The sequence below is a fragment of the Sorex fumeus genome, unplaced genomic scaffold (assembly GCF_029834395.1).
Source record: "Sorex fumeus unplaced genomic scaffold, SorFum_2.1 ptg000131l, whole genome shotgun sequence".
Classification (NCBI taxonomy): Eukaryota; Metazoa; Chordata; class Mammalia; order Eulipotyphla; family Soricidae; genus Sorex; species Sorex fumeus.
Window position 1 is genome coordinate 31,754,698 of NW_026606188.1, and position 23,999 is coordinate 31,778,696.

General features: G+C 39.8%; 1 protein-coding gene and 1 pseudogene across 3 annotated transcripts in view; one reads left to right on the forward strand and one right to left on the reverse strand.

The window, feature by feature from the left end:
- CDC14A (cell division cycle 14A) overlaps positions 1-23,999 on the forward strand; it is a 191,506-nt gene that overhangs the window by 146,002 nt on the left and 21,505 nt on the right. For all 3 annotated transcript variants that reach the window (XM_056106535.1, XM_056106536.1, XM_056106537.1), the window contains exons 11-13: positions 3,215-3,374; positions 19,966-20,081; positions 23,398-23,445. In XM_056106535.1, coding sequence (XP_055962510.1) covers positions 3,215-3,374; positions 19,966-20,081; positions 23,398-23,445 — 324 coding nt within the window. The remainder of the gene's footprint in view (positions 1-3,214; positions 3,375-19,965; positions 20,082-23,397; positions 23,446-23,999) is intronic.
- On the reverse strand, positions 3,551-3,642 carry LOC130015829 (uncharacterized; annotated as a pseudogene).

A 23,999-nucleotide genomic window follows, 5' to 3' on the forward strand; every position in this document is an offset into this window, starting at 1 on the left:
CATGTTCAGTCCATAGTCCACTTTTGACATGCATCTCCCCTCCTGGGAGGATCCTCCAAACACCCTTTATTTGGTGTTCCCTTCTCTATCTGAGCTGCCCTTTCCTCTAGAATGCCCGGCTGGCCACTAAGCTATGGAGTAATCCTCCTGGTGCTGATCTCAGCTATTCTTGGGTATTAATCTCATATTTTATTACTTTATATCCCCCAGATGAATGCAATCTTTCTATGTCTATCCCTCTCTTTCTGACTCATTTCGCTTAGCATGATACTTTCCATGTTGTACCACTTGTATGTAAATTTCATGACTTCATCTTTTCTAAGAGCTACATAGTACTCCATTGTGTAGATGTACCAAAGTTTCTTTAACCAGTCATCTGTTCTTGGGCATTCAGGTTTCTTCCAGTTTCTGACTATAAAATGATGTTTTTTACAAATGCTATTTAAACATTGTAGACACTGTGCTACAGAAAGGTTTTCCTTGTTACCATTATCAGGGATAATGGTATTTTGATCTATATTCTTCTGTAAAACTGGATTTTCCATTAACACTAACATTTCCCCCTCTTTTTGTTTTACAAAAACAGAACCATACTTTCCATGCCATGTCACTCAGAGTTTTCATTAGGGCTGGAAAGATACTACAGTGGGGAAGTCACTTGCCTTGAACTTGGCCAAACCAAGGTTGATTCACAGCACCACATAGGGCCCACTGAGTACCACTGGGGGTCAGCCCTGAGCACTGTCAGGAATAAGCCCTGAACACATCTGGATATGACCCCCAAACAGAAGAAAACAAATAACAAATACAACGATATAGAGTTTTTGTTGAGTAAAGTTTTATTTTGTTACCACTCTTCTCTGTCACCACATATAATTTTAACCCAGGAGTTAATTAAAAAAATATTTTTGGGGGAGGGGATTGTTTGGGGACCACATCCAGCAATGCTCAGGGCTTGCTCTTGGCTCTGTACTCAGGGATCACTTCTGGCCTGGATTGAATCTGAGTTGGCCCTGTGCAAGGCAAACACCCTGCCTCAGGGAGTTTTAGTGTGTATTTAATGCTGCACAGAATAGAGCTACTTTGATTCAACAAAGTGCTTATGCACTAGGGTGTCTTCCGTATGTTGCTCAATATTACCAAAAAATGCTATAGCAAGTACTTCTTTGTCTTTTATACAAGTGTTCACTCCTGCAGGGCACCTTGATGTGGTTTTGGTCAGTTGGAGGAATTGGACACAAGCATTTTTTATTTGTTTATAATTCTTTTTCTCCAGCTACTATTTTTAAGTACTTGTTATAGTTTAGGTGACATGGTTACAGAAGAATTGCTTATAATTTCGATGCACACAGTTACTGCACCTCCCCACCACCAAACTTCCATGATCCTCCACCACTGTCCATATGCCACGATTTTCCTTCCCCCTCATTCCCGCGCACCCTCCCCCTGCCCTTGGTAATCTCAGTTTAGTGGCCAAGGGTTTGTTATCATTTTAGGCTATCTACTCCTGTGTTTTGTTCTCTACGTATCATAGATGAGTGATATCATCTGGCATCTGGCATTTTCTTCCTCTGACTTATTTTAAAATGTTTACTGTGATGCCCTCTGTTTTCATCCAAGTTGCAGCACATTGCAAGATTTCATCTTTTGTTATAGCTGTATAGTATTCCATTGTATTTTTTCTAAACTTTCTTTGTTTCAGGGTCACTCCCAGCTGTGCTCAGAGCTTACTCCTAGCTCTGTGCTCAGAGAAAACTCCTGGTGGAGCTGAGGGGACTATAAATCCCAAGGATTTAATCTGGGTCAGCTATATGCAAAGCAAGTGCCTTGACCCCAATACTGTCTCTTCAGCACCACGCCCCTCCCCTGCCCCGTGTTTGTTTGTCAGTGATTTACAAAGTTGTTTATAATAGTTTCAGGCATGCAGTGTTCTCACGTCCAGTTCCCCCCCCCCCCATTGACCCCCTTCCTCTGGCAATGACCCCAGATTCCCTCCCACCCTACAACGTACTTGATGAATACTGTTTTTATTGTAGTTTGGGTTCCTTGCTTTCAGTAGTGTTGGGTCTAGTACTCAGATCTATAAGGAATCTCACCTCCATATAGCATGGGTGAGCCCAGGGCCCCTGTCTCTTGCCCTTTCCAGACTGCTCTTTCTGCTTTGCTTTCTTTCTCCTTTTCTCTCATACACGTAACCCCGCACTCTTAACTTTAGTTACTCTTACAACCTAAAAACCAAGTGTATAGCTCATTTTATCATCCTGTGGGAAGAGAATATGTTTGAGGCTCATTTATAATCTCTTTTATTTATTATGGCACAATTATAATTTTTTAATGGTTTGAAAAGGATAAGAGGCTTGAAAGATAGGCTGGTGGATAAGGTGTCTTCCTTCTAATCAGCTGACCCCGGTTTGCCCACCAACATCACATATGTTCCCAGAACCCAACAGGAATAATCCCTGAGCACAGAGCTAGGAGTAATCCCTGAGCACTACTAGGTGTGGGCCCCAAACATCAAGCAAACAAAGCCTTGAAGTATATAAGAAAACTGGTAATCTGGAACTTGTATTTTTTACTGATGGAATGACTTTCGTGTGTTCTTTTTCAAATAAATTATCCTTACAGAATGATTTTCATTCTGCTCTATAACTTACTGTTATAGAATAAAATGAAACTAAGAGCAATATGGTTCATACAATGTTCCAACACTGACTGTTCCCCAGTGGACAATACCCACCACCAATGTCCCCAATATTTGTGTTTAATACTTCAATATCATTTAATTTGACCTTCAAGAAGTGACTTTCTGGGGTTGTAGTGATGGTACAGTGGGTGATGCTTGCCTTGCATGTGGTCAACCTGAGTTCGATGTTTGGCATCCTATATGGTCTCTTAAGCACCACTAGGAGTAATTCCTGAGTGAAAGCCAGGAGTAACCTCTGAGCATCACTAGGTGTGGAGAAGGAAAGAGGGAGGGAGGGAGGAAGGGAGGGAGGGAGGAAGGGAGGAAGGAAGGAAGGAAGGAAGGAAGGAAGGAAGGAAGGAAGGAGGGAACTCTACCCCCTTTGTTCTAAGATTTCATAATATTTTTAGCCTGATTTATAAGTGTTTATCTAATAAACTTGTTTTGTCTTTAAAGTTGATATCTGTAAGACATCATACTGCTGAGAAGATATAATTAATTTTAATATTGCTTTGTTCTTCTTTTTTACAGAAAACAAGCATCTTTATGGGTTCAAGGAGATATTTTCCGATCCAAACTGAAAAACAGCACATCAAATGAAGGAAGCATTAATAAAATTCTTTCTAGCTTGGATGACATGTCCATCGGTGGGAACTTAACTAAAATGCAAAACATGGAGAGATTTGGAGAGGTGAGTTTTCCCCCAAGAAGATCTTTGTCTTTTTTAGACTAGTCTGATTTTGGGGTTTCCAATTAAACACATATAAAGTAGCTTTTCTTCTCTGAGATGCTGTATACCAAATTCATAGGTGTGGATCTACCCATCTGTTTAAGAAGAATCAAGAAAATTAATGAAGTTATCCATAAGAAGGGTGAAAAAAACAAATTTATAGAATACAATTTTAAACTGATAAGAACAGACACTACATTTGATCTTAGCCAGAAGGCCGAGAAGAAGTAAGGAGTACAATTTTAAAGGATACCACTCTGATTTGGAGAATGTTTACAAAAAAGGAATGAGGGAAGCAAATTTCCTATTTGACAACGTAAATAAATATCAAAATGTTCTTAATGTGATAACTGAAAAAAATAGTACATACCACAAGGGACTATTTAGAAAGCTTCAAATTTTATTAATTTATAAAGTATATAGATGAAAATATAAGTAAAGGAATTAAAAAATTGTGATTCTATTATGAGCTAACCACTTGTTCCCTATTTACGTTCCATCCCTCTCCTTTATACGATAGAGCACCTTTTTCCTCTTTTTTTCCCCCTCTCTTTTGTGGAGGGGTTGGGCCACACCCAATGATACTCAGGGGATACTCCTTGCTCTGCACTCAGAAAATACTCATGGCAGGGCTTGGGGGGCCATATGGGGTGCTAGGGATTGAACATTCTGGGTTTGTCACACGCAATGCGAATGCCCTACCCATTGTACTATCTCTCCAGCCCCTGAGCAAGCCACTTTAAGTAAATTTTTACTTAATTTGTTGTGTTGGTGGTGGCAGTGCTGGGTATTTTGGGGTCAGCACCATGACACTATTGATCACACTTGGTGATGTGGGGCTGGGGCCAGGGACCAAAGTGAGGGGGCCTTACACATGCAAGGCATGTGCTCTGCCACTGAACCTCAGCCCCACACTCTTCCATTTGTATAAGTACTTGGTAAAATAGATATTATTTCTCTTTTATTTATTTAGACTAAAATGATTTTTTTCTTTCCATATTTGGGGGCGAATTCACTTACTCCCAATCCAAGAACATCGACGGGTCCCATCCAGAGATGTTCAGTTGCTCACCGTTCTGTTTGAAGTAGTTGTAGAGCTGGGCTATACCTATGTCTGAGAGTGTTGTGTGAGATTCACATTGTAATGGGCAATGACGCACATTTCAAATGTTTGAAAAAATTATTATTATTATTATTATTAGGGGCTGGAGTGATAGCTTCTTTCACCAAGAAAGTTGACCAAAGCACTCAAAAATGGGAAAGTTAGTTTTCTTCAAGTACAAAGGTTGAGAACTTCTGAATGAACTGATTTTTTAACCTTGTGGTATGTTCTCGAGGAGAGGCGCTGATGAAGTGACTAAGTTAGCTTATTTGAGTCACCCATTATGATGAAGAGTAAACTCTAGCCAAGATCATGTTGCTGTTCAGAACATTTGTTGACATGTTCTTGTCTCTGTGTTATACTCTGTCTGTAGCACTGTAGCATTGTCCTCCCATTGTTCATCGATTTGCTCGAGCAGGCACCAGTAACGTCTCCATTGTGAGACTTGTTATTACTGTTTTTGGCATATTGAATATGCCACAGGGAGCTTGCCAGGCTCTGCCAACTCTGTCTATATTTAAAGCAAATGGAACAGACCAGAACTGTCCCTTGAGTGTGCTAATATAACTGTTAGTGCAGAAATGGATTTATTCCCGACTTCATGGGTGCTTGAGGATTGTATGAAAGATTTGTGTATAAAACTCAGATGCTTAAGTTGCTTGTACAGTTCCGGTAAATGTGTCAGCATCCCTCCCCAGTGCCCAGCTCTCTCCTTTCACACATGCGTGATGTCACTTGTCCTATCCCTCCATGCCTGGTCCTGTCCCTGAACTGCTTGGCTCCATTGCCCCATTCTCTGGTCTTGTCCATCTCCTACTCTCTGCCCTGTGTAAGCATTCCTGGCCTGAAACAGCAGCTGGACCCCTGACCCTGTGTCCCCTTGCTGACATCCGCTACACTGTCCTTGTCGCTTGGCCTTTAGGGCACTCGCCAGTGAATCCCTCCCCCTCAGCCTTCCTTGCTCTCTGACTATGGACATATGAATTATGGATGGGATTCCTGCTGTCCTGCCATCTGCATGGACGTAGGGGAGGGGCAAAGAGAAGAGCTGCCTAGCTGGGGGCTTCCTTTTGTCTTGTACTGTGGCCCACCCACAGTGATCCAGTCATGTATTTTGACTAGGGAACATTTTAGTGGGTGAGAATTTTTTTTTTTCTTTTTGGGTCACACCTGACAATGCACAGGGGCTGTTCCTGGCTCATGCACTCAGGAATTACTCTTGGTGGTGCTCAGGGAACCGTATGGGATGCTGGGAATCGAACCTGGGTCAGCTGCATGTAAGGCAAATGCCCTACCCTCTGTGCTATGGCTCCAGCCCCGTGGGTGAGATTTTAGATGGCTAATTAAACTCACCATCTACTTGGTGACTCTAATATCCGCTCCCTCCATAATATACCTAAGAAACAACTGTTCTTGCTTTGGTTAGCATTTTCTTCCCAAGATGTGTTCACATGAACAGGACTTTGGGTGGTGACTTCTGATAAAGCGTGTATCAATTTTATTACTCTCATAAGTATGTTTGTTTTGCAGAAACATTGTGCTTTGAACATAAAAATCTAGAAATATTGTTATCACAAGAACAGTGAAGAATGCAGTATGATTGAAATTTAAAATTGGTTTGAAATATGATCATATATTTAGATGTTGGTTGTTCTAGTTCTTGGTAATCAGTGGATCCCTTTTCCCCTCCAAATAGTTAATTTAGCTCTAGTCATTAAGAAGTACTATTACTTTGAAATTAAAAGACTGGAAGGAATTCAGAAATGCCAGAGAATGGTTGTGTGGTTAAGATTTTAGCAAGTGAGTTATGCCTGGATTTAGGTGACTTTATTAGTTAGGCAAAGCTTTGTGTGAGTAGTTCTTGGAAATTCTTTTCTTGCCATGGTTAACTGGTGCTGGCTCCAGAACATGATGTGGATATTTATATGGGGAATTATTTCCTCAAAGTGCATATAACTAAGTGATATATTTATTATTTTTGCAAATTTCAAGTGAGAAAATAAAGTCAATGTGTAAAAATTTTAATGTGTTTATACTTGTATACTGATGTTTACAATATACGCCCATGGAAATTATGGAAATCTGAATTTTTTTTCCTTGCAAGAAAGTGCAAAAGTAGTAGCACTGTAGCACTGTCCTCCCATTGTTCATCGATTTGCTTGAGTGGGCAGCAGTAACGTCTCACAACAAATTGTGAGACTTGTTGTTACTGTTTTTGTCAGAGTGAATATGTCTCAGGTAACTTGCCAGGCTTTTTGCTGTGCGGGGGAGATGCTCTTGGTAGCTTGCTGGGCTCTCTGAGACTTATCCTTCTAAAAAATTGCTTTTAGAGTTCATTTTGTTTAAAGCCAGGTTTAAAGGAACCATGGTAAATGAAATATTTATTTTTAAGCCATCAGGAAAATTTTTGATTGGTTTTTAGGAAACTGTAAATATTCAGATTAGACTGTTTGAATGTGTAATTTTTTTAGTGCTTAGGGATATGGGTGAAAAGAACCAACAAGATTCACCAGATTCTGGCTATAAGAATGGAAAATTGTTACTTTAATTACATTTAATTGTCACTTTAATTACATCTAATTAAGTAAACTGTTACTTTAATAATTAATTTTTTACTTTCTTTTTTATATTTATTTTTGGGCCATACCTGGTGGGCTCAGGTGATCAGATGGGATGCTAGGGATCAAATCCAAGTTGACTGCAGACAAGACAATTGCCTTATCCACTGTACTGTTGCTTTGGCTTTAAGTAATTAGTTTTAAGTAAGATTAGGAGATGCTCAGGGCCTATTCCTGGCTTTGTGCTTGGAAGTGAACCTTGGTGGTTCTCCACAGACCATATAGTACTAGGACATGAACTGGGATTGGCCAGATGCAAGGTAAGCACATTAACCTGTACTATCTCCTGTCCTAGGTCTTACTTTAATGAATTTTTAGTCACTTAGAATTATGAGGAACCTTCTAAAAATAAAGGTGGTGCTTTATCAAATTGGGGCTGGTCTTCAGTGCTGGCGTGGCTCATCTGGTGGATGGGGTCAGGTTCCTATTTCTGCGCTTACTTGGCTGTGCTTTCTCTCTGTGACCTTCTTTGCCCTCCACTGGGTGAGCTGACTCAGTGGAGGCTAACAATGGCGTGGGTCTATTCTTCACTCACAGGCCCTTAGGATTAAAACTTGAGTCAGTAAAGGAGCTAACAGTTTCAGAGAACACTGAGGGAGACGCAATGGGTAACAGTCAATGCTATACATAGGAGCAAGAAGTGTTCATTTTGACATTCAGAGTTTCACTGTGGACAGATATGTTAAACTGTGAGTTTCAGAAAATGAAATTAAACCTCTTAAAGTGCAAAGGAGCTCACAGAGCAAAACATCCTAAGAAGCGTTTACAGTAGGCTTAAGTACTGCTCTGTTCTATTTTTTTTTTTTGCATGAATTCACTGTATCACTGTCATCCTGTTGTTCATCGATTTGCTCGAGTGGGCCCTAGTAACGTCTCCATTCGTACCAGTCCTGAGATTTTAGCTGCCTCTCCTTACTCATCCTTCCCAATGCGGCCGTATTGGAGGCTCTTTCAGGATCAGGGGAATGAGGCCCGTTATCGTTACTGTTTTTGGCTTATTGAATATGCCACGGGGAGCTTGCCAGGCTCTGCTGTGCAGGTGGGATACCCTAGATAGCTTGCCGGGCTCTCCGAGAGGGTTCGCATGAATTCTTTTTATCCTTAGAGCTGCTATATTTCCTTCTAATGTCTTCTGAGAGGATGTCCCTGAGATAGAGAAAGTTAAGCCTTCTTTCCAAGGTCACACAGCGTGTAGTGGCGCTCTGGCTCCCGGTCAGCATTTATCCATCCTATCTTGAGACCCTCTGAGTGTCCGGCCCATCGCCTCTTCCTGGGATGCGTGGTGTGACTTTGGTACATGACATGCTGTAATTTTAAATGTAGCGTAGCCATCCCACCCTAAGTTGCTCCTGGAATTGCTACTATTTTCAACCCTTATTTTTTCCTGTGCCAAAAGCTGGTATTAGTGCACTGATCTACTGCTCAGTAGATGTCTGGTATTTAGAGGTTTCAGTTGATACAGGTTTTATTTTATTTATTTATTTATTTATTTATTATTTTTTGCTTTTTTGTGTCACACCCAGTGATGACCAGGGATTACTCCTGGCTCTGCACTCAGGAATTTCTCCTGGCAGTGCTCAGGGGACCATATGGGATGCTGGAACTCGAACCCGGGTTGGCCGCGTGCAAGGCAAACGCCCTACCTGCTGTGCTATCACTTCATCCCCGATACAGGTTTTAATGGATATAAATTTAGAGGTTTTAATTGACATGCTGCTAATGTTCAGCTGAGTGCTCAGAAAATGGACTATTTGGTAAAATAAGAATGAAGTGTTTTAATTATGTCGTTGAAGATATTATTAATAAAATCATTTTTTCTTTCACATCAAGTGTTCATAAGCAAGGTACAGCTTAGGAAAAGAATGTAGGGAGCAAAAATGCACCCTGAGGCTCTGTTTTTAAGCATTTGTCTTTCCATTCTTAGGCGCACTCAGGCATTATGGTTCCAATTCTGGAGGACTCTGTGTTCACCAAAGACTCCCCATACAAGGAGAGGGGGGCACCATCGAGGTGGTCTAATCTGGCTGTGGATGGAATTGTGGTGGTGGAGAGGGCAGGGAGTTGGTGATAGGAGAGTGGTCCAGGGATAAAGGGCTGATTCCGTGCAGCAAAGAGAGAATGAAAATGCATTCGGAGACTGATATTCCAAGTTTTATTGATCAGATATAAATTATGAGGAGGATGTCTTCACCTTTACTCAATTTTGACATCTCATGGGTTCAATATCTCCATGCTAAGAGAATTTTAGAAAAGACCCAGTCACCTTTCCTAATCAAATTGTTTATATCTGCTACAAATTTCATCTTTCCCTTCCAATTCTTGCCTTCTATTTTTACTCTGCTTTCTATTTCCAGAATCTCCATTTATGTCATTTTTTAAATTTAACTCTTCCATTTTTATTCTTTAGTGTGCTATAAATGATCTGACCTATTTTTTCTTCATGGCATACACCACTGCCTCGCCATTAATTTCATCTGTTACCATTTTATTAATGTCCTGGCCAAAAAATTACTTCACGTGGCTGACATCTGTGGACGTAACTGATCTCATTTTGGTTCTTGTCTATATGAGAGCATAACTGATATAATAAAATCAGTCTTTATACTTTGTGCTGTTTCTTAGCTAGGCTCCCATCTGTAGAAATGGATCTTTCAGAGTGGCCTTGTTCTCCTCCTTCCCCTGACGTTATTGAGGAGAGTTTGCTTCCATTGAGGTTTCTTACCCTTTGCTCCCCAGCAGCCCTGGATAATCTGCTGCTCTCTGGAGCAAGTGAGTCTGAACTGGGACTCCATGGGGAGGGACTGGGTCCTAAGACCACAAATGGGGCCTGAGTTAGCTTCTCCCCATTTATCATTTGTGACTATGTTCATGACCCTCACAAGCAGTGAATTTGGTCCAGAGAGTGAAACCGAGAAGTTTCTGACAAGAAGATTTAGACAAAAAAATGAAATGGTTTGCAGTTTAGTGGATTTCTCCAGACTTGGACTGCATGTCTAGATTAACCACCCCCTGCCTCTGTCCTGACTCCTGTATAAACCAAAAGATCCCTTAACTGGGATCTCCCCACACTGACCTCGACCCGTTCGTTTTCCTCACACTAATCAACGAGAAGGATGTAGTTACATGTGAAGAAGGAGAGTGTTATGGCATAATCCATAAAAATGAATGTAAGCATGTCATGGACAAAAAATGGGAGTTCATGTGTAGAAAACAGAACAAATATTCTATTTTCATGAAAAGAAACACAGATTTACAAGAAATTCCCTAACCATGAATTAGCTCAGAGGCATGACGACCATATTCCTTTGAGATGCAAATCTCGAGATCTTAGGAGAAATTGAGGCTCTGAAAAGGGTGAACCCCCTCAGAGAAGGAGGCACTCTTATTGTCCGGAGATGAAAGGGCTGTCTCAGTTCATGTCTTTCCCTTGGACAATACCCACATTAACTCTTATGTATGGGGAGTCCTTCCAACCAAGACCATTGGAGAAATTGTATATACCTTCTCTCAAAACTGTCATTTAGTTTTTCCCTTTGGAGAGACCCTTATTCTCATGTTGTCTCTTTCTACTTACGTTTATCTAAGAAAATTTTTTTAAGTAAATGAATTGGCTTTACTGAAAGAGATTTAAGTGATGAGATGCTACTTATGCCTGTCAAGTTGTATGAGATTCTAAAAATGATACTATATTATCAAAGATATAGAGAATAAAAAATATTAAATATTTCTAGGTGGCATTTAGGAGGATAATTTGGAAACGTGTTGTAGAAGACTTAAATGAATTCAGCAATTCATTTATTTTTGACAATAAATAGGAGAATGTTTAAAAATGGTCCGTGTATAGAAGATGTGGTTGGTGACGGTTACAGTGATGAGACATGAAACAGCCTGATCTAGGGTAAAATAGGTAATATTTAACATGTTAAACAGTGGAACTTTTGTGGAGTCACAAAGAATGATAATGCTAGAGTTTTAATGTTGTTTGTCTTTTAATTTATCATGAAACACTCATAATGTATGTGTAGTATGATGTATCTCACTCATCCATAATATGTCAGTGAGAAATTCAGAGAAACATGTAATTAGACCTCTTATTGTAAGCATGAAGTATGCTGGTGACTTTGTATAGAAGAAAAAGTCTTCTAGACTAGGATAGAATAGAAATGTTTCATTTTTGTTTCTAAGTATATTTGTATTTTCTTTTATTTATGACTAAACAAGCATCAAGGTATGTGTATATACATACATATATGTGGTATTTTTTTTAAAGGAAGGACATGGCTCTCTTCAGGGGTTGAAAGCTGGTTTTATATAATGCTTAAACAGAGTTTTATATACAATATTTTACTTTGAGAGCAACTTTGGATAAACTGTTTTAAGAGAGGGAAGTTAAGTTTGGGTAGTTAGGTACATTTTTGTTGTATTATTTTCTACATTTGAAATAAAGTAAAGTAAAGTAAAGTAAAGGCCCTCCCGTTGAACATCGATTTGCTCGAGCGGGCCCAGTAACGTCTCCATTGGAGACTTTGTTGTTACTGTGTCTGGCATATCGATAGCACAGTGGGTAGGGCGTCTGCCTTGCATGCAGCCAACATGGCCGACCCGAGTTCGATTCCTCTGCCCCTCTTGGAGAGCCCGGCAAGCTACCGAGAGTATTCGATATGCCAGACATTTGAAATGAGTTTTAAAATTTACCTCAAATATTCATAAAAGAGGGAGAGAAAAATAATAACTATAATAAACTACTGGGTGTTTTGGTATAATGGTATATTCTTCTGAAATATTTTTTTCAAATAATATGAGACCACAGTCTTAGAACTATCAAGAAGTACTTAATTCTTTTTTTAATTTGAAAATAAAAGTACTTAATTTCATTTACATGAAATAAAAATTAAGTTCTTTAACGTATCTTTCTCTACCTCATTCTCCAAAAGGAAGGTGGATCTTTTTTTTTGGGGGGGTGGCGCAGGATTTCCTCCTGGCTCTGCATTCAGGGCTCTCCCCTGCAGTCTTGAGGGCCCATATGGGATGTTGGGGATTGAACCTGGATTGGCCATGGGCATAGCACATGCCTACCTCACTATACTATCTCTCTGGCCCCCAGGTAGACGAATCTTTAAGTAAATTGTTCTGAGTAATTTTTCACTGCCATTTTCTACATATTTTGCATATAATACCTTTAAAAATTTTAATAATTTTAGACACTTGAGCTACCCAATGGGGTTATAATAAATATTTACCTTTCTGTTGCTAACAGGACACTCCTGCATTTTAATATGCTCGGGAAACTGTGGTACTGAGAACCAAACGTGGGTTTGTGCACACCAGCAGCCTGGTCGCTCTGCTCTCCTTTGGCCCCTGCTACTTTTATTTGCTTAGTTTTCTATGCATTTGGGAAAAACATAATACTGTTTCCCACCACTCTCAAATTGTGCTGAACAGTTTTAAATCTTTTCAGAATATCAGGATAGCAGGAAATCTTTCAGCTTTATTTTTTCCCGAGGACACTTTTTTCCCCCCAGTCTAGGTTGGTTCTTTAGCCCAAATAGATAGTTTTGACTTGACGCCCTCTCCACTCCTATTAGATCCCCATTTTCCTGGAGAAGCAGTTGGTAATAGTTTTCTCAGAAACTCTGTGTGGGAAGTAAATTTTGCTACCTTTATTCTACCTTTATACTTGATTGACAAGCTAACTTTTGGAATTCCAGGCTGAGAATATGTCTTCCTTAGAACTTTCAAGATGGTTCAGAGCTGGGAACACGAAGACGTGGTTTTGAGGGGCAAAGAAGCTCCTGGCTTTCTCACAAAGGCACTGTAGCACTGTAGCACTGTCCTCCCGTTGTTCATCGATTTGCTCAATCGGGCACCAGTAACATCTCCATTGTGAGATTTGTTGTTACTGTTTTGGCATATCAAATACGCCACGGGGAGCTTGCAAGGCTCTGCCGGGTGGGCGGGATACTCTCGGTAGCTTGCCGGGCTCTCCGAGAGGGATGAAGGAATAGAACCTGGGTGGGCCATGTGCAAGGCAAACGCCCTACCCACTGTGCTATGGCTCCAGCCCCTCACAAAGACACGTTGAAGTAATCTTTAACCTAAAACAGATTAACTTGGGTTTCCTCTGACAGGCCCTTTGGAAAGCTTTCATGACAAACTCTTCACCTCACTTAAGTTCTGGGGATTCAGCTACAATCTGGCTCTTCTGTGAGGTGCAAGTAACTGTCAGCTGAGTCTCTGGAAGGCTAGGAGAAGCTGGCACACCTTTGCCAGTGTACTATCAGTTAACAAGCCTGACCACCAGGCATACTTGATTTCTATCCCTGCACTTATGTCACATCCTTGGGTGACAAAGGATTCTCTCCACTGGGGTTGGTTGTATATACAGATAGATATAACTAGTTCCTGGAGATCTTCTAGATAGGCAACTTCCTTCTAGAAGAGCCCTCTCTGGCTTAACTCCATGATCCTGTGCTGCTGAGCTGGACTTAGAGTCCTTGTGATTCATTCTTCCAAATTTAGCTAAGGGATTGACTTCTTAAGGAAATTTTTATTTATTTCTTCATCCTTCCTATGACTTCTGCACTCTGTGTATCTCTTTATTTACTTTTTAAAAAGGGGGCCATTCCTGATGGTTTTCTGCCTGCCATGCTTGGGATCCATGGCGTCATGCCCAGTGGTTCTTCTGAAGCATGCAGTGCCCGGGGTTGAACTTGGCATCTTGCATGTTTAAGCATGTGCTCTACACTTCATCCATATCCCTGACTTCTTTTGTAAATCTCTTTTGAAGTCAGAGCTGTACTAGTCAGGTATGGTCTTCTTACCCAGAGCAAACCTATTGATTGATTTAAAAAAAAAATTTTTTTTTTTTTTGGATGGGTGGCACACCTCGCAGTAAATCGGAGCTCCTCCCAACTGTATTCTGGGGACCATGCAGAGCTGAGGATTGAAACTGGTCTAGCTCTCTGGACCAATACTTTGATTTACTTTTAGACTTTCGTACTATCCCTGGTGGTGCTCAAGGGACTGTGTGGTCCCAGGGATCAAACCTAGGTCAGTACTATTCAGAATAAGATAAGTAATCCTGTATTATCTCTCTGGTCCCTGACATACCTTCTGAGCCCTAGATGTATACATGGCCTCTAATATAGGTGGTAGAGAATGGTAAGGTTTTTGTTTTTAGACTACTCCAATTAAACTTTTTGATAAAAAGTTTTTTTATGTACTTTAAAATAGTAGTTATATTTATTTAAAATAATATCTAAAATTGGGCTGGAGCAATAGCACAGTGGGTAGGGCATTTGCCTTGCATGTGGCTGACCCGGCCGACCCGAGTTTGATTCCTCCGCCCCTCTTGGAGAGCCTGGCAAGATACCGAGAGTATCTTGCCAACATAGCAAAGCCTGGCAAGCTACCCATGACGTTTTCGATATGCCAAACACAGTAACAACAAGTCTCACAATGGAGACATTACTGGGCATGCTTGAGCAAATTGATAAACAATGGGAGGAGTGCTACAGTGCTACAATATCTAAAACTGGTTAATTTGTAAATAAATTATATACATAATTTATTAAATTTATAATGATCCTTGGGATGGAGCGATAGCACAGCGGTAGGGCGTTTGCCTTGCACGCAGCCAACATGGCCAACCCGAGTTCGATTCCTCCGCCCCTCTCGGAGAACCCGGCAAGCTACCAAGAGTATCTCACCCACACGGCAGAGCCTGGCAAGCTCCCCGTGACGTATTCGATATGCCAAACACAGTAACAACAAAGTCTCCAATGGAGACATTACTGGGCCCACTCGAGCAAATCGATGATCAACGGGAGGGCCTTTACCTTTACCTTTATAATGATCCTTGTCATAAGAACCCTATGAAGCAATCTCTCACAGTACTCCCCAAATAAAGTTAAGAAAAATTGGAATAGGCTTACATTCTCTACACTGAAAATGATAAGAGTGAATAAATGGTGAATCCAAAATTAGGCATCCAGCTCAAGACTGTTGTCACCCAAGAATGACTGACGGACGGTTCATCTCACTCACATTCTCAACCCTAAGATATAAGCAGCAAACAAGAAGAGAACACTTAATTTTATGAGCTAATTAATGGCTTTTTAGTGCAGTCAGTACATTCACATAGACTCCGTAATAGTATGAATTTAGATATTTCTTGAGAAGCCAGAGTGGGGAAAATTACCAAAACATAGAGAACACCGGGCTAACGGTGATGGGAAGATTACAAAAGAGCATGAGCAAACCAAAATTTTTAGCACTTTGTAAATGCAAAGCAACATAAACTTAAAATACTCATTGTAAAATGTGGGTCAGAGACCATCAGGTCGCTTGTTGATCATCTGTCATCCTTTAAATCCTGAAGTGTTTTGATCCAGCAATAACTATGAAAGTACTAGGAAAGTATATTTTTGTCTACATCCAATAAGAGTTCTGACTTTAAAGAGGAGAGGGAATCTTTACTTATAAAGATCCCTATATAAAAACTGGATTTTATTTTATTTTATTTTAATTACCAAACATCTTGGTAAGATCCAGTCCTTTGGTTTTATAGGGTAAGGGAACAGGCGGAAATAGAATCTTTAGGTATAGTGCTACAGGGCTTTGTTTTAGATGGAACATTGAAACTGGGGACCAGAAATCTGATCTTAAAATTATAGTTCTGTCAGTTAGAGTTTAGGGGGGCTTGAGCAATATTCATCAATTCCATGAGTACCCTTCTTTTATTATCTTTACCTTCATTTCCTGGTGGTGAGAATTCAGTTTGAATTGGCCTGCGAAAAGATTTAGAGAATTGCTTATATCTTATATTTTTAAATTTTATTTATTTATTTCTTAATTTTTAATTAATTTATTTTTTGTTTTGGGAGCCACACCTAGCAATGCTTAGGGGCTACTCCTGGCTCTGTACTCAGGAATTACCCCTAGGTGGTGCTTGGGGGATCTAACCCAGCTCAGCCATGTGCAAGGCAACGCCCTCCCCGCTGGGCTATCGCTCTAGCCCCTACTTATATCTTTCTTTTTTTTAGAACTGTAGATGCTTTATTGTTATACATACTTTTATAATCATAAGGCATTACCATCTTGATATGAAATGAGTTGATCTGATGTGCATTTAATTAGGTGCTAATAGCTATTGTACAGCATGATAATAAGACTAAAGTAGCAATTCGTACTGTCATCACCTTTTACACATATAGATTATTTTCACAATATCATAGCTTTCTCCTCTATGCAATCCATTTGTGTGGAAAATTTTTACAAAATTATATACATGTATATTCAATCATAATCATTCAATCATTCATTCATCATCCTGTTATTCGTCTATTCCCTCGAGCAGGCCCCAGTAATGTCTCTTTCATCCTAGCCCTGAGATTATATTCAAGGCTCTTTAGGAGAATGAGACCCATCATTGTTACTGGTATTTGGCATATTTGGTACGCCACGGGGAGTTTGCCAGACTCTGCCCTGTGGGCAGGCTACATTTGATAGCCTGCAAGTATGTCCAAAGTAGGAATGAGATAATAAGATGTCATAAAAATCATAATCATCAATCATTAAAGCGTTCAAGTTTTCAGATACACAGTCATACTTGCTGTAGACTAGAAACCTCTATACTTGGGATGTTATTGATGCCAAACACTTCATGTTACATTTGAGGTTGGTAATTCATATATTTTGCAATTTCACATTTTCCCCAGTCCTCTTCAGTTCTTCTGGAATTCAATTCCTTGCCCTGCAAAACTAAGATTTAAGAGTCAGCTTGTCTTCAAGAGCTAAAAGTTTTAGAGATAAATTATTTCAGGTTTCACTGCATTTTGTTGTAGGGTTCTTTGATAAGGTAAATTAATTTTGAAAGGTTAAATAAAAAAAGGTAACTAGGACATCTTCTGCTTCTCTTATTCCTCAAGTGGACACCTGAGAAATAAAAATTTGCCCTAGGCTTATTTCAAAATTCTCTGCCTAAATAAATTATTTATGTATGTTTACCATGACCTAAACTTTTTATGATAAGACTTTAACTTCATACTTCCAAGATAAAGTCCTTAAGAAAGGGAAAACTTAAATAGAAGTATCTTTCATAGTTAAATGTTTATCATCAGAATATCTAGTACCATTATACTATATTTGAGTTTTTTGGGGGGAAGGGGAGTTGGTAAGGAAAAGGGTCAAAAACCACCACAGTCTAGAACTTGAAACAGCACTTTTAAATAATGGTGCTAAAGCAGTAAAAAGAGAACACCAGTAACTTAGAAAAAATTTCTTCACCGTGACCTGTTTCACCAAATTGCTGTAGTATTTATATTAATTTATGTAATAAAGAAAAGTTAAGTACTGAGGTGTAAATAAAAGTCAAACTTATGCACTTGGGTACTTGGTACCCTGGATAGTTTGGAGGAAACCAGAATTCACAACTCATCCACCATTTACTAAAACTCTGCCAGTCATTCAGGACAATAGGTCACGTCTAAGCAACTTCTGATCTAGGAAATCCTTTAAAATTATGCCAGCAATGTGTTCAGTTCATGATGTGTAGTAAGCATAGAAAAATAACTGTGATACTAGATATAGGAGATCCACGGTAAAAGATTAGAGCTAAAACTGTTGGCTATTTTCATTAGTATAAATATTTAAGTATAAAGAATTCTAAATAAGTGCAGAACAAAGTTATTACCTACTCAAACACTTCAGAAAGAAGATGATAAGAAGTAGGTTTTTTGGTTCTTTTTATTCAACTTTCCCAGTCATTTTTTATAATTATCAAAGACTTCTATTGCATTTTCTCCTCTGCCCTTTAGGTGTTTTATTACACCAGAAATTCCAGTGAAGTCTCAGAAGTAATTTATCTCTTAGAATCTCTAGCTCTTAAAGTTCCCCCACCCCCAAATTCTACATTTATTTTATTTAAAATTTTTTTAATCTTATATCTTTTAAGCTATGAGACTTATTTCAGCAGAAAACACACTACCAGTTTAGAGAACACAATCCTTTAACTCCTTATAGGAAAGTCTTTAAGCTTTTACTAACGTTAAGTGATACTAAGTTTCTGTATAAATCTCCTAGTTTTATCTTTGATTTTTGTCAGTGTTATATAATTCATAATGATGATTCCTTAATTCATAATGAGGGAACAATAATGATGGTTCTATATATTTGAATATAGAATTCAAGTATCCGGGAGAATATTTGCATGTGTTAGAGTCATACTATGTTTAAGGGCTGGAGTGATAGCATAGCAGGTAGGGCGTTTGCCTTGCATGCGGCTGACCTGTGTTCTATTCCTTCGCCCCTGTCGGAGAGCACAGCAAGCTACCAAGAGTATTCCGCCCGCACAGCAAAGCCTGGCAAGCCTCCCGTAACGTATTTGATATGCCAAAAACAGTAACAACAAAGTCTCACAATTTGTTGTGAGACGTTACTGGTGCCCGCTCGAGAAAATCCATGAACAATGGGAGGACAGTGCTACAATGCTATATTCCAGAATAGGGTTGTGCTGAATGAGAGTTGCCTTGGCTGTGGTCCATTGCAACAAACAGCTCCCTTTAGATGCTATCTTTTCCATACCTATGCTTCTTTGATTTGGTTCACGTTTTTTGAGTTAACTGGCAAACAGGTGTATATGTGTTATTTTGGGTGAGGGAATGAGGCCCACCCTAGTCGTACTTAGATGGCTACTCCCAGCTCAGTGCTTCTGGGGTTCCTTCTGGAGGTGCTCAGGGGACCATGAAGTGCCTGGGATCAAACCCAAGCCTCCACATCCAAAACATGCACTCAGCTCCTTGAACTACCTAGGCAGTGGGTTCTTTAGCATAAAAGTGGACAATGCTAAATTCATACTACACTTAAGCTAATTAAGTAATTTATACTAAAATATTCTACGCACAGCGTATCAGCGCATAATCTATTTTTTAATTGTTTTTATTTTATAAAGTAGTTCATAATATTTGATTGCATTTAATATTCAAACACCAATCCCACCACCATTACACCTTTCCACCACCATATTTCGGGTGTTTCCATCCCAAACCCCTATCCCTGTCCCAAAGCAGAACTGAAATCATATATTTTGTATTGTTTGTTATGAAAAACTGTTGAAAATGCTACCAAAAAGTATCCTTAGAGGAAAGAGTGTTAAGATCATTGTATTTCATCCAGGGACCATTAAGCCCTTCTATAAAAGAGCACTAGCATGTTGTTAAAGGTTGAGCTTTGGGGGGCTGGAGTGATAGCACAGTGGGTAGGGTGTTTCCTTGCACACAGCCGACCCAGGTTCAATTCCCAGCATCCCATATAGTCCCCCGAGCACCACCAGGAGTGGTTCCTGAGTGTAGAGCCAGGAATAACCTTTGAGCATAAATAAAAGTTGAGTCTTGTGTGCTTTTTATATATGTATCTGTATAAAAAAGAGTGTATGTTTTCCCTCTAAGATTGATTGCCTCCTTCTTTGAACCCTATCAAATGTGGTGCTGTAATCTTGGAGTATGGTAGGGTGTGTGGTTTGAGGTATGTCTAGGAATAGATTGACTCATGGGTGAGGCTCTGCCCGAGCATGTGGAGGGAGGGTGACCTGAGCGTGGCAGCGGTTGGGTTCTGAAAGTTTTCTGCTGCCGGGGCTGGGTCCCTTGGGGCAGGGACGGGGTCTCACCCGCTCCCCTCAAGGGCGCCCCGAGTGAAACAGCCTGGCGCAGTCTGGCAGCTTGCTTATGGCGAGTGTCGTTATGCTCCCTTCCGGGAGAGAAGAACATAGAGTGCATAATCTATTAAAATCAATATAAGGCAAATAATAAATGACATGGAATATATATTTTTATAGAATAATTTGGAAGAAGATGAAGATGTGGAAATGAAAAACAGTATAACCCAGGGAGACAAACTACGTGCCTTAAAAAGTCAGAGACAGCCACGCTCCTCACCATCCTGTGCATTTAGGTAGGTTAATTTTTAACTTTTCAATGTATATTGCATTATCATTTGTGAACAGAACAATTAACCTTTGTATTATTTTTCATGTGTCATGTTTATGTCCAATCTTTTTGTTATTACTGTTTTGCTATTTTATCACTGGGAGTGAAGTTTTATTTTATTTATTGATTTTTGGGGGGGTCGGCCATGTTGGCTGCATGCAAGGCAAACACCCTACCTGCTGTGCTATCGCTCCAGCAAAGCCTGGCAAGCTACCCGTGATGTATTCGATATGCCAAACACAGTAACAAGTCTCACAATGTTACTGGGTCTGCTCGAGCAAATCGATGAACAACGGGAGGAGAGGGAGAGTGACAGTGATAGTGATTTTTTTTTGGGGGGGTGGTGGGTGACACTTGGCAATGCTCAGGGGTTACTTCTCGCTCTACATTCAGGAATAACTCCTGGCAGTGCTCTTGGGACCATATGGGATGCTGAGGATTGAACCTGGGTCAGCTGCGAACAAGGCAAATGCCCTACCTGCTGTATTATCACTCTGACCCCAGGAAAGAAGTTTTAGAATATTTTTGTAATTTATATTTCTTTTTATTTGGGGGCGGAGTGATAGCACAGTGGCAAGGCGCTTGCCTTGTGTGCAGCCAACCTGGTTCGACTCCTCCGCCCCTCTCGGAGAGTCCAGCAAGCAATCAAGAGTATCGCGCCCGCATGGCAAAGCCTGGCAAGCTAACTGACATATTCAACATGCCAAAAGCAGTAACAAGGTTCACAATGGCACGTTACTTGTGCGCGCTCAAGCAAATCGATGAACAACGGGAGGACAGTGCTACAATGCTATATTTTTATTTAGGTACTGTGATTTACAAAGTTGTTCATAGTTGAGATCAGGCATACAGTGTTTTAGTATCTTGTCACCAGGGTCAACTTCCCCTACCAGCACATTTTTAAGTTTGGTTATTATAGTTTAGGTCTCATGCTTTCACTTTTGTTGATACTACAGTTCAGCAACTACTACATCTCATTTTCTGAAATCCCACCTAAAATTTGCTAAGCAGTTGTCTCTGGAACTGTGCTGCAAATACCATTTGGAATTATATTCCCCTCTGAGTGACTTTTCTGCTTTCTGGAAAATCCTCACAACCATGCTAAGGTTTTTGTATTGAATCTGTAGGATACAGAAAAGTATTGTCTGTCAAGCTTTGGGATATCCAACTTCGAAGCAATCTATCTTGGGGAATAACATTAGTGATGTTTATTTATTATAAACTGTCATGGTTTTGAAGTCTGAAACTGCTCATCAAGATCAATCGATGGGATTTGACTTTAGTATTTGAAAGCTGTGGATAATTCTGATCATGGGTTTTAGTGTTTTGTTTATTTCAGGGCAGAGAGGTGTGGGCCACACCCAGTGATGGTCAGGGGCTACTTCTGGCCATGTGCTCAGGAGTGACCCTGATCATTTGTGGTACTAGGGATTCAAAACTGGGTTGACAGCATGAAAGCAATTGCCTTACTCCCTGTTTTATCTCTCAGCCCCCATTTTTGTTTTTTACGGCTTTAGGATCAACGTAGATACACAAAACATGTGCAGATATTACCAAGGTTTTTTATTGAGAGCCAGAGAGCTGGTATAGCAGGTAGGGTGCTTGCTTTGCACTTGGCTAATCTGGATTTGATCCCTGGCACCCCATATGATCCCCTGAACCTTTTCTAGAGTGATCTGAGCCAGGAGTGTGCCCTGAACTCAGCGGGGATGAGGGTGACCCAAGACCAATCGATCAAACAAAAAAATGATAGATTCTTTATTGTACTTATGTGTATATGCTGTACACATACATTGTACATACTGTACATATTCTTTATGGTGTGGCTTATGCCAAATGTTAAATGACTACTTTTCTTTGAATTTTAAGTAAGAGGCCTCATTATTTTTTTACCACTGTGATAATGTCACACAGACTCACAGGGAGTTTCATGTGCTATCTGGGAACTTGTAACACTTAAGTTGGATTGGGTCTGGTTACATTTCAGTACTGGTTTCCTGACCTGAGAATGAAGGTCAATTTAAAGGTGAGTTAATAGTTTCCTATTGTAGGATGAGAAAATTTCATAGGAAGCATTTTGCTTAGTAATAAGCACCAACTCCAGTATGAAACCGAGTAGTTCCTGAGTACCTGCAATGGTTTAGAACCCGTGTGGGTGTCTAGAATGAGATTTAAATGAGCTTAAATTTAAATTTAAATCCATCCATATGCTTGGATCACCACCCATGTTTATATTGACTAGTTAAGTTAGAGATCAGTTAGAGATTATTTAAATAAATCACTCCCCATGGAATGAATTTTGAGTGGAACTGATCTTCAAATCCAGTGCTATTATTTCTGTAGGACTGTAGGACTGTCCTCCCATTGTTCATCGATTTGCTCTAGTGTGCCCAGTAATGTCTCCATTTTGAAACTTCTTGTTGCTGTGTTTGGCATATTGAATACATCACAGGTAGCTTGCCAGGCTTGTCGTGCGGGCAAGATACTCTCGGTAGCTTGCCGGGCTCCCCGAGAGGGGCGGAGGAATCAAACTCGGGTCGGCCGGGTCGGCCACATGCAAGGCAAATGCCCTACCCGCTGTGCTATTGCTCCAGCCCTATTTGTATTTTCTAAGCCAGTAGAAGATTCTTCTATTTAGTTTATTGTATTTATTTACCATTTATTTACCATTTTTCTCTCAAAATTCTAAAAATTTAACTTTTGATTCATTATAATTAATTTCAACTAGATTTATGCTTTACTTTTTAGATGTAAGGAAGAAGAGATAAGTTGGAATATAAGCTTGCAAATGTATAGATAGAACAAGAAATTCTACACAAGTTTAGAAGACTTATTCCAATATTGTTTACCTATTTTCTTTCATCCCCTCAAAGTTTTATTTTGTTAAAGCAATGTGAATTACAAAGTTATTCACAGTTGAGATTTTGAAGGTTTTTCTGTTTTCATTTTGTCTTAAAAAGAATTATCCTACTGTTTTGAATTTAGTTTTTTTAAGTAGCTGTTGTATCATTATGAAATATTTTATTTTTTAAACTTATAGTGGATGTAATGCTATCTGGTGATTAGAAAGCAATTTGCTGTGTATGAAATCCAAAATGAAAGAAAACAGCTAAGATGGACTTTTGTGCTATTTCTGTCTTAGTAAAGTAAATGAGTATTCCATTGCAATATTCATCTCCTTTGCCAATTTAATATTCTTTTTGGGGGGAGGGTCTGTTCTATACAATGTAATTAAATGAGTGAGCATGTGATATGTGAGCATCTGTCTTTGATCCCTGCAGGTTGGACGATCTGAAAACACACCCAAGAGCAACGTCTCATCCCTTCAGGTACTGTCAGCCAAGACTGAGTTTCTAGTAGCTACTCAATAAATGCTTCCTCTTATGTGTTTCCCAGTTCTAAAGCCCATGGAAATAGCATGCCTTGCATTACTCTTTAAATTCCTCCCTTTATGTTCTGGCTTGTTCCAATTTGCTATATTTATAATGCCCGCCACGCAAATGATGTTTTCCTTTGGTGTCAGGAGACGTTGATCTTGAGACCTGAGTTCTCTGTCCTCCCAGCACAGTTGCTCTGCAGGATGCCTTTGGATCCAGTGACTGATTGAGGGTTTAGCGTTTCTACTAGAACTCTTTCCCTTTCTTATGTATCTGTTTGCTCCCCTCCTTTATTTTCTAGCTTCAGTTTTTTCCCCAGCCTTCTGTTAGAGGAGGAAAAGATTAGTGTTTTTCTTGGAAAAAAATATCATTTGAATACTTCCTGGTGGCAGCATCTTGTTGAAGCTTTGGTAAAGGCACCAGAAGAGTTTGCTAACAATCGTTGAGACAAAGAAGAAAAAGAAGATCCATTCCTTATGCCTGGTATAATTCACCTCTGGGTATAG